The following is an 11951-nucleotide window of genomic DNA, read 5'->3' as shown; positions in this document are numbered from 1 at the left end:
TTCATCCCTCAAAAATTGTACTTTAACATTAAAATATGTTGGCTTTCTTGACATACAAAAAAAAAATGTTTTCACAACACGCTCATTACTATAAAATTGTGGTAAAATCAATCTTTTTTAACTCTGGACTTACTGCCTGTTTTTGTTCGGAAGATAGATCTTCAACCAACTGATGTCTCGGCTGACTGAAACAATTATTAGTGTCAATCAATTATATATAAAGGTAAATTAGTTTATGAATTCATATTATTGGCTAAATAGTGATCCAAATTACCTCAAAAGTAGCATTGAAAAGCTGTAGTTAGCCGCTGGAAGCCTAAATGATGGAATCCTAGAAAAAAATTCGTTAAAAAATGAAGTACAAGTAAGCGAATAAAGTAGACTCAATTTCCTTTTATTAGGCACCTAAGGAATAAATAACAAAAGAATAATACGTCAGTGAAGCAATTTTTTTTTACTTTTAGCAAGCAACAGGCAGTATAAGAGGAATTTGTGTGCTCGCCTTAAGTAAATTTCAAGCATTTGCTGAGTTCTGAACAGTTAAAATTCGTCTCTCATAAGCACTTGATAAAATTTGTTTCTCATAAAATTTAAAACAGTTAGATTAATTTAAATCTATTTAAACGGATTCCTTTGAATCTATAAAGTTAAGCCCAAAATGTGTTTTCCTGATCAAGTATGAGTATAACACTGTCTAATCTCCTTTAGATCGGTTATTTTGTTGGTCTATTCTCTGCGGGTAGTATGAATGAACTAGCTACTCCTTTTGAACCATTTTCACGGCATTTGTTAATGATTTCACGAAAACTTAAGCTTCATAAGTGTTTTTTTAATGTAGAGTTCTTGTGTTGAAGCATGGTAGTTTTTTCTGACTACAAAGTGCATAAAAATTTGCGTTGTGTTACATCTAATTCTTTGATTTGGTTTTTTTCTGGGTCAGTAAGCAAGAAAAAAAAACTTGCATTGTCTTAGTAGATTATCTTTGGCTTTTCTTGAAAAACATCGATCTGCAAACGTGAGAGGTGTCAGACAAAATTTCATTTTGGCTTTCAACTGTTCTCCTCCCAATCACAATGTCACTTTTTTAAAAAAAAAACCTGTAAAGATTATGCAAAAAAATTAAATTGTTCTCAATTCATCCAATTTTATATTTATTTAGATATAGATTGAGGTCGCCAAATAAGTACAATAACTCTCTTAGTACCGCTTCAACCCGTTAAATTCTAGTCTCCAATACGTTCTCATCTCGCAATATTCTTCGAAATATTTTTCTATAAAAAATATTTTAATTTATTTTGTTTTACTTTTGTAAGTTTTCAATATGCAATTATAGAAAAAAAGTAATTATAGAAAAATTTTTGTGAAGCTTTGCCTATTTCGAATCCTAGTCCCCCTTTCCTCCAATGCATGTTTTTTATTATACTAGTTAAAGTCTTCCCATTTCTAATAATAGATTACTCTTGATATTGCTATTTAAGTATAATAATTTTTCCAATCAAATCTTTTGAAATGAAAAATCAGTTGCTAAGTCACCCCGGTTTGTCAATACTTAGTAGCCATACAAAAATCAATTATGATCGCATACAAGTCATACAAGAATTAATTTTTTGCAGGTTGATGCAATTGTGTCAGATTTGTTTTATTTTTTTATTCCTTTTTTATTATTTTTATGATTACAAAGTATTCATAAAATCACATTTGATCTTGCATGATAAGAAGGAAACAATCAACTTTCCTCATTATTGAGTAAAATTACTGACAAAATGCTGGAACGTGATTTAAGTTTGTTCTTGAATGATTTCATGAAAAAATTTCTTTTCCAGTTTTGTGATTACCAGGAAATCAAACTTCCATATATGACCTTGTAAAAAATTGTTTGACCTTTGTATGATTACCAAGATATCAGACAAATCATATACGACCTTGCACAATTACCAGGAATCATACATGACCTCGTATGTTTACCAGGATTTTTGTATGACCAGCAAACCGGGAAGAAGTGAGCATAATATATAAAACACTTAGATTTTTTTCTGGAAAAAAATCAAAAGTCTTCATCGAAAACTTTGATGTCCTCTCTTCAGCAGAGTGCGATGTATTTTTTCGCTCTAACAACTCTAAGTGTCTGAAATCTGTTGCAGTTTCATGAGAAAGCTAAAAATTGTTAAGCACCCATGAAAAAAAAAGAACTTTTATTTGTTTTTTTAAGTTCAATTGAGTTAGATATTTACCAATTAACACGCGGAGAAAAACAATTCAAAGCATTAGTTGCAAAGTTTTAGAAGTCAAAAAGCAAACTTTTCCAAATTATGCCGAAGAATTAAAATGAACTTTCTCAGACTGATTAAGCAAGCAGTCAAAATGAATATTTCAACTCATGCAACTACGTTAAATTAACTGAAAAAACGTTGCTTTGTTCAAGTACTCTTGTGCTACTTTTTCTTTATTATTCAGGCATTTTTGTTCTGAATCTCAAATTGAGTTGCTCCGAATTTCGTTAAAATTTTGATTACATTTTTTATCAGGATGCTTTTTTTCATTTTTCTCTAAAGATCCTAAACAGATTTTTGAAAGCATTTAATTTTTGTATTTGGTCGTATCAGTTAAATTTTTTTACAAAAGACACCTTCTTTATTTTTTGTAATAACTTTCAGGTGTATTAACCATTTTTAAGTACTCTAAGTTGAAAAATATATCTAAAAAGACAGAGGCAATGTCAAAACTTTCTGTTGTCATATAGTATTTACTGTGAGCTGTATTTGGTCGTATCAGTTAAATTTTTTTACAAAAGACACCTTCTTTATTTTTTGTAATAACTTTCAGGTGTATTAACCATTTTTAAGTACTCTAAGTTGAAAAATATATCTAAAAAGACAGAGGCAATGTCAAAACTTTCTGTTGTCATATAGTATTTACTGTGAGCTTTGAAATTCTTGGTTATTACCCTGACATTCTTTTTAATAAGGCCGACGTAACGAAATGATGACACGGTTCTAGACTGTTGAATTTTAAATGCGTTTTATTAGCAATTTGGATATACAGACAGATTGTTTGACGTTTTTATGATTCGAAATCACTCTATATACAGCTTTAATTGGCAGGTTTTATATCTCTCGTTCTGTATAAATATTTTTCTCTTCTTCTCTGTGGAAAGCTGACTTCCATCATACTTTTCTATGCGCTCTATTTCGTTTGGAGCGGACTGTTTCACCCACCAATCAATTTGAAACAAGTTAACTTCTAGAAGTCACGGCTTGGTGACAGCCAATATTAGGGAGAAATGCGACAATTTCATCCATCAATTTGGTGTTTAGTTCTTAATTCACATGGATTGAGGTGTCAGAGAGAAATCAGCTTGTGCATAGGGATTGCTGAATGGTTGTCAAAACCAGTGAAAATTTCAGAAACGAGGAAAAGAAGGCGATTAAGCACAAATTCAGCGCCCTTCTCGGAACATTTTTAGCGCTAGTTTTGCATTTAAGCTCCAGGTTTTTCCAAGTTTGAGACAGGAAACTGAAAATGGTTAGGAATGCTTGGATCTATTCTGTCCCCCCCACCCAGCTTAGTAAGCATAAATCTTTTATGACCCCCGGCGCACGTGCTATATTCTTACATAGTAACGTGCTACTTAACAACATATAATTTGCAACGGGGGGTCATAAAAAACACTGGGGGAACAGAATTTATCCGAATGTTTTTAATTAGCGCTCAATAAATTTGATAAAAAGCTGAGCTATTTCTGAAGTGACCTTTTGTTTAAAAAGCTTGAATTAGCAATGAGATCTTTTCTGTTTGTGCCCCCAGTATGTTATATGCCCCCCAGTTACAGAGCACGTGAGATAACATAGTAAATCACTATGCAAAAATTTGGCATGTGCGTCGGGGGTGATAATATTAACCCGCTAAGTTAAGGGGGGAAGGGCACAAACGGAAAAGATCCTAGCAATGAAGTGTTCTGTAAAAACGCTGAGAAAGTACTAATTCAGTAATAACGGCGCTTATTTTTTATAGAACGGGTTTGTGCAATTCAGATCTAAGTAAGATAAAGCGTAATCTTTCCATTTGCGAAACGCGCTAAATAAATATCAGCATGATACCTGAACAGAACTAAACAAAATGAAATTTAACCCGTTTGCTGTATGAAATTGAATCTCACACTTAAAATGGTCATTAAATTTGATTATAAGGTCAATTTTGGTGCTCAAGGTTTCTTAATTGTCGTTTTTATTTAATGGAGTAATAAATTGTTTTTGAACTTCCAAGACTTTTTTTGGGGAAATTTGCCTTGAAGTACCAAAAAATGTGTTCAAAATTTTGCTCAATTGTTTGATCAATGTACTGCAGAGTAGATTTTAGTTTTTTTAAACAAAAATCTAAGGAAGACTTAAAAAAATTAGGAAAGAATGCACGTGGTTTTTGAGAGAGAGAAAACTCCAAAATTTTTGATACGACTCAGCTACATTGCTGTCTTTTATTAGCAGTAAAATTGAAGTGTACTTTATGCGTTAGAATAGAAATCGGGTTTCTCTCGTAATAGTAACCTCCCATGAAACTATAGCCCTCCCATTATGGTATAGTTGCCTTGATTGGATGGGGGTTAAACGTTATCTAACCACTAAGCTGGGGTATATAATGCGGAAGACCTTAGAAATCTTACTCACCGGCAACACTTAGTGCCCAGCATGTCTGGCTCCAAGGCGCGAGGGCAAACAGGATTTGTGTTGAAACCTTATGCAGAGAATTAAAACGCGGAGAACAGATAAAAGTTCTTTTCCGGATTGAAATTGAGACATTTTGCAAAATTAAGAATTGGTTTTTTAACCTAAATTTTAGGAAAAATTTTTGATGAGAACAGAAAATTTTATCAAAAAATTCAAAGTACTGGCTTTCCAAATAACAATTTTTTAGCAACGTTTTTTCTTTTCAATTGAGGAAGCGCCAAAGTGAGATTTTGCTAGTTGAAGAAAATTACTAAGTTTCTTGCGGTACCTAGTTCTTTTTTCAATAAGTTAAAACAACTAAATGCAACTAACTTAACCAGATTCTCAATATCAAAAAGTTAATTTCAACTAAACTCTTTTCTGTTATTAACTCCTAACTAAATTCAACTAAACAACTTTCACTGTAAAGAGAGAGGTTTCTTATTTGGCGGTATTAGGGTTATTTAACAAAAAAATTCGATATTTCTTTCATATATCGAGGAAAAGGATTCGTCGAAAAAACATATGAAGAACATGGCGTTGGTTTAAAGCTAAAAGAAACAGAGACAAAATGTTTTTTGTATTATTCGAAATAAAACACTGTTTGATTTTTTTGTCTACTTTCAGCTAGTACTAACAAAATGCAACAGTGGTGCTGCAATATGAAATCAGAGAAACAAGTTGGTCAGGTTATTTTATTGACGCAAATGTTGAAAATTTTCTGAGAACCTGGTTTGATAATTCATTTTGGCAGGATATGCTAGGGCTGTTGATTGCCTTGTTTTGTCGTGTCTAGGTTTCATCTCCATGCAGGAGGTCCGCTCTCTCTCTCTCTGTCGTCCTCTGCTGTAGTCTGCGTGTCTTTTCTTGTGTCTGGCAAATTTTGAGTTTTCCATCCACGTTTTACATACTTTGAACTGTTTGTTTCCGTCTCGTTGTGGTTCGTCTTCGCAGGTCTTCTCGTGGTTCTTTCGTGTTGAGGCTGTTGTAAACTCTTTCTCGCAGAACTGACATGAGAACTTCTTGGTTTGCTGTCGATGCATTCGTCTCTCTTGAATCCCCAGTCCTCGTGCTTTTCTGCAGAGCTTGCCACAATGCTAGCAGGTCAGAGGCTTCTCCGTCGCTTCCCTGCCGGTGGGGCTTTCTTTGTCCGTATCTGCCGGTGGGGCTTTCTTTGTCGTCTTCTTTGTGGTTCGCCATGCACTGTTCCCACTCCGCTGGATGGTGCAATCTGTCGCCCAATATTTTCTCCATTTCGTCCTGTCTGTTGCCACGGCGATGAGGTTTCTTGCGTCAATGCCTATCTCCCTGAGAAGATTTTTCTAATACTGTGGCGTGTTTCTCGAATTCTTTCTGTTTTCGAAATCTTCTTCCAGTTGAGGTAACCATCCTAGGGCGGCTATTTTTGTGGGTCGCTCTTCTGGAAGCCGAATGACATGTCCAATCCTTTGGAGATGGCGTTATTCAGTCTTCAAACTGAGCTTTTTTAAGTTGGTTCCTGGCGTCTTGCATGTTGTTTTTGGTCCTTTCCATTTTGATCAACGGGGCTTCCCGCTTAAACTCCATATGTAGTGGTATATGCGATCGATCCATTGTTGCATCTTCTTGCTCAACACGTGCTTGAACTATGACTGCTTGCTTGCGTTGGGTCAGTTTGATCCTCCTTAGGCGTGGTTTCCGTTTCGGCCGTTCTCGTCAGTCTGTTCCTAACATCCGTTAAGGGGTCCATCAGAGTTCAAAGCATTCGTATGCTTCCGGCATCTGAGTTTCCGAACTTGAGTGATTCCTTTTGACATCGTTGTTCTCCTCCTCGAAACGGCTCTTTACTGTCTTTATTGATGATGTTCCTTGTTGTATTTCCTCGGATGTGCCGAGGACTGTTGTGTCATCTGCAAAAACAGACAGGCTGAACGCTTCCTCCGTGGCTTTCCTGTTTGGCTTCCCTGTTTGGCTTGCCGAACTTGTCATTTGGGGGTCCTGTTTCATAGTAGCCAATACCACTTTATCCCTAATTGTAGTCCATGCGAAGCTGCCTGTTCCTTTCTTTTCTTCTCGGCTGCGCGCATCACTACCTGGTTGTATATGTTGAACAATTTTGGAGAAGTGGGGCATTCCACACAAAGTCCTCGCTCGGGATGCCAGGATCCCACGTGTCACTATCTCCTTCTTGCCCTTTGACTGCGTATGAGGTGCTTTCGTGCAGATCTTTGAGACAGTTTAGGAAATCCGTATCTTCTTACAATTTCCCTTAATGCTGGTTCGTTTTCAGTTGTTTTGCCACTCGCACTGCAACGTGTCGACAGACCAGTTTTTAGGCAGGCCAGAAGAGGCCTTCGTCTTGTAGATTGTTGGAGAGGTGTTTCGGACGGCTATTCCGTTCCAATCTGTTAGCTCCCGGGAAGTGGGCGAAATTAACATTTCAGAAGTGTTTCGCCTCTTTTTCCATAGCTCTTGTATGCACTTTGATGCACAGGATTCAGCTCCGTTTACAGCCTACTTATGCCAACTGGGAGGCGGCTTTTTGCACTGCTGTTGATCGCCAACTGTTCGTTCTTCTTGTTTCTGTACGTCAAAGCATTTTAAATCTTATCTTTAGTTGACTTATTGGACTGTTGAGTTATTGAGTAAGCATATGGTAGAAAATCTTTTTGATGTATGTCTTTCAAGTCGGGCAGTCCACTGTCACTCCACAGTTCTTTGATTTTCATTATTAATGGATTCACTCAACATTTAAGTCTGATTTATTACACTAGAAACGCGATACTTCATAAAAATAGTTTAATAAAAACAAAGATCAACATCATAATTTAGTTTAATCAGATTCATCTTTTATTATGATTGTTCAATGTAGTGCAGCTTTTGCTGGCAGAAGTACAGCTTTAAAACGTTGAAGTTTTTCTTTTTAATTGGAATTCCGGGCACTTTTTGGTGGGCTTTCCTAAAATTGTGACAGATGATTTGTGTCGTTTCTTTCTTGCACTTAATGAACACATTATTAGTTCACCTGCTAATTGCAATCATTTGGTTCAAATGCACCACAAACCGCCAAATTTGTCCACACCTACCTACCAAATCTGATTCACTTAATTTGAATTTATTTGCACTCTAAAATTCAAATTTTTAGCCATTTTGACTTTTCGATAAGGAACTGGCCAAAAGTGGTGTTTTTTAGATCTACCAACGTTTCTTGTCATATCTAGATTTCTTGCAGTAAGTCCAGAAAACTAAATGTGACTCACTTACCAGATTTTCCATCAGCAAATGAGTGAATGTCAAATAAACCCCGGGCCGAGGCGTCCACCCGTATTCCACCGTTATTAAGCGAGAGTAAGCGTGTTGTGATACCTGAGGCTATCATCATTTATTATTTTACCCGATGCAGTATATCTTATATGATGTTGTAAAGTAGTTCAAATAAGTGCCCTTGATAATCTTGTTCATATTTATTCAGTTTGCAACTTGTGATCTGTTAATGATTTCCTTCTTGGTTTCCCGCCTCGTGATCGGACATGTCTGATCACGTATTCACGTCTGCTAACAAGCATAACATTTCAGTTCCTTTCATTCTGCTAACTTTTACAATTCAAATTCAGTTAACATTTCTATTCTTCAATTCCGCTCCGCGAATAAGCGAAAATAATTCGAATCACGATTTCGCTCCGCAAAATCCCTATTTAAATAATTCTAAGCATACTCGCACCCCATATAGCTAATCTATTTGAAACGAGTACGACATGGCGCAGTCAGCAACGAAACGAACACCTCTCGGAATTGACCCTTTTTGGGACAAACCTACACCCGATCCCCCTCTTCGCTGGGAGAAATGGAGAGTGCAGTACAAATTGGCACTGTTGGCAAAGGAGAATATAATTCTCGATACGCTACTTGGACCTAAACCTGAGATGGTGGAACTCGCTCTTGAGCCAATATATGAGGAGACAATATTGGGTGCTTCTGCACAATCGGAGAGAGAGAGGAACGCACGTAACGCGCAACAGAAAATGAACTGGCAAAACAAATGCCAACGACTAATAGAAGTGGGTATCATGGGTGCTGACAAACCGTGGCCACTGGCACATCGTAAAACTGCATCTCTACTCTACCTAAGTATCGGAATAGAAGGATGTCGCATTCTCAATTGCAAGAACCCGCATATCATGATCGATACCCTCGCTACTGTAGACTTCTGGAAGATCGTGGAAGAGGCATTCATTCGCCCTCGCAACATAACTTTCGATCTTCATGTCTTTTTGATTACAAAACAACTTCGTGGAGAAAAAGTAGAACATTTCTACGGAAAATTAAAGGAATTGGCAGAAAACTGTGATTTTGAACACAAGGAAGAGACCCTGATACGCGACGTCTTCATCACTAATCTGATGGATCCTGAAATTCAAAAAGAACTCCTAAAAGAAACCGTCAAACCGCGGCAGGCTTTGGAGCTAGCAATCAACTTCATGGAACTCGGGATGCAAAACCAACATCAAATACAGCAACACAACAAGATGGTTGTTCCGGCAAACGTCAAGGCGGTCCAATTTGCCACTAATTCCCGAAACTCGTACTGGCAAAATACGAACAATGCTCCAAAACAAAACAATCGTTCGACACTCAATTGCTCAAACTGCAGAGGAATGTGACTTCCAAATCACCGTGAAAAATGTATCACGAAGGGCAAAACGTGTAACAATTGTGGACTTCTAAATCATTTCTCGAAGGTTTGTAGAAAACAGAGGAATGTGAATAAAAAACCACAAAACTCAAAGAAAAAGATGGTACGTGTTGTGGAAGAAGAACCGCATCCCGAAGACTCACTGAATTTTCTACAACCCACCAAACTGTATGAATCGGACTACAGTAGTGGATAAGAGGATTACACGGTTGCGGTGATTGAGAACGCTGTAGAGAGAGTAGAACCACTCAACATGCCAATCAAGATTGTCAATCTCAACACCACACTACTCGTGGACTCCGGGAGCGCATGTAGTATTCTCAACCGTTCTCTCGCATCGCAAGTGGTACAATGCAGTCCTTGCGCTTTCTAGATTAACGAACAGGTGTCCCAACAACCTCGGACCTTTTCAAATGAACCAATCCAGGTTGAGGGAAAGATACAATCCCCAATAGCGAGCAAGGGTTGGAAATGTGATTCAGCGACCTTCACAGTTGTATCTGATGGACTAAAGTCTCTAATTGGCCGGGATCTATTTTATCAACTTGGTTTTGGCAGTGACTCAATCTACATCTCAAAAACGTAATCGCTTCAACAACATTTCATCCTCAGAATTCAAAGAACAAATCGCAAAAACTTGTCCTGAATTGATATCGCGTATTGGAAGATCGAGAAGTCATGTAGCAAAATCCAAGTTTCACAAATATTCTCAACCTTGACATCAAAAAGGTAGACGTATTCCAATTAATCTACAAGAAAAAGTTAATATGGAACTTAAAAAACTGTTAGACGAAAAACATATTATAAAACTTTCAAGCTGTCCTGATAAATATTTTATATCACCAATTGTAGTTACGGTAAAGAAAGACCAAACAAAAAAACTCGCACTGGATTCCAAAGTATTAAACAAAGCCATTCACAAGAATAAATATCAGATGACGAATATTGATATGTTAATTGAATCCATTTCTCAACAAACAAGTGCTCCCGCGTCGCAAAACACAAGGTACCTTTCTACGATTGATTTGAAATACGCTTACTATCAGTTGAATTTATATGCTAACACGGCCAATCACTGTAACTTTATTATCATCAGTGGTGATATGACCGGCACTTACAGATTTCAAACAGGATTTTACGGTCTCACAGATATGCCAGCTGAATTTCAAAAAGCTATGGATTACACCCTAATTGGCTTAATAAATACATATTGTTTTCTAGACGATATTTTGATTGTTAATAAAGGCTCTCTGGAAGAACATAAAAACTATGTAATGAAATGTTTGCAACGATTAGACGATGAAAATCTTAGGATACAACTTCCTTAATGTCATTTTGGGAAGTTAGAAATTGATTGGCTTGGATACCAAATCTCGCAATCAAGTATCTCGCATCTTGAAAGCAAAACAGCTGCTATTTTAACACTCGAAGCTCCAAAAACTCTAAAGCAACTCCGTTCTTTCTTAGGATCAGTCCACTACATTGGGAAATTCATCCCTAATCTGGCTCAAATTAGTTACCCCCTCCGCCCATTACTGAGAAAGTCATCAAATTTTGTCTGGACAGCGGAACATGAGAACTGTTTTAACGAGATTAAAACCCCCATTGCGAACGCAATCGCAAACAGCCACTATAACCCGCAACTCGAAACGCGCGTGAAATGTGATGCGTCACGTTCCGGCCTCGGAGCAGCTCTTGAACAGCTAACAGTTGATGGGTGGAAACCTATCGCATTTGCGTCTCGATTTTTAAATTCATGCGAAGAACGTTATAGTTCAAATGAACTTAAACTTCTATGTGTATTCTGGTCTCTTGAATACTTCAAAAACTATTTGTATGGAAAACATTTTACGGTGATTACGGATCATCGTGCACTTCTCTATCAATCATGAAAGAAAATAGATCGAATAAATGCTACAACAGCAGATTGACCCGCTGGGCCGATCGCTTACTACCATTTCAATTTGATATTGAACATCTTCCCGGGGCAAAAATGGGTTTAGTCGACTACATTTCTAGACACCCGCCACATATCAACATGAGGAATTCATTGTAGCGAAATTAAAATAAATCTCTACATCTATCAATGCATTAGAGTTAAACAACACAAAATCTGCATCTCAATTAAACCAATTAATGTTAACGCAAACTCCTGCAGTGCAAATCACACCTACAATTGAGGCATATGAACCTGCACTACAAATCACAACTAAAATTGAAGCCAATAATAAGGCAATAAATTCAATTAGCACACACGCAACACGAGTACGCAAACATGTTTTCTACAATTCACCCGTGCCGCGAAAACTAGCCTCAAATGCTAATAGTAATTTAAACAATTCAAAATATGTAGAACACGCGTCGCAAAGTCCAATTAACACTTCTCTCCCTCAACAAAATATCAGTAAGAATAAACAATTATTCCAAATTCGGAATAAAGTAGCTCTCGCGCAGCGCGAGTCTCAAATTAGTCAATCTAAATTCCCGCGAATTAATAGACATTCCTCAAATATTTTTAAAAGTCATCACCCAAAAATAAAATCGGTGCTTTTTGCCTCTAAACATTCTACAATCCAGTC

The 11951-nt window shown here is 36.9% G+C and overlaps 3 protein-coding genes across 3 annotated transcripts in view; all 3 read right to left on the bottom strand.

The window, feature by feature from the left end:
- LOC142349475 (uncharacterized) overlaps positions 1-11951 on the bottom strand; it is a 477119-nt gene that overhangs the window by 290786 nt on the left and 174382 nt on the right. The gene's annotated exons all lie outside the window — the stretch shown is intronic.
- Positions 1-11951, bottom strand: part of LOC142349478 (uncharacterized) — a 254211-nt gene that overhangs the window by 213222 nt on the left and 29038 nt on the right. The window lies entirely within an intron of this gene.
- Positions 89-5823, bottom strand: LOC142349186 (uncharacterized). Its single transcript, XM_075400598.1, has 2 exons — positions 5430-5823; positions 89-185 (listed from the first exon to the last, which is right to left on the bottom strand). The coding sequence occupies exons 1-2, from the start codon at positions 5741-5743 to the stop codon at positions 89-91; spliced, it is 411 nt and encodes a 136-aa protein (XP_075256713.1). The 5' UTR covers positions 5744-5823.

This window comes from Convolutriloba macropyga, chromosome 11, assembly GCF_964194025.1.
Source record: "Convolutriloba macropyga chromosome 11, txConMacr16.3, whole genome shotgun sequence".
Lineage (NCBI taxonomy): Eukaryota > Metazoa > Xenacoelomorpha > Acoela > Convolutidae > Convolutriloba > Convolutriloba macropyga.
The sequence above is the reverse complement of the archived record's forward strand: the minus strand, read 5'-3'. Positions and strand labels throughout refer to the sequence as shown.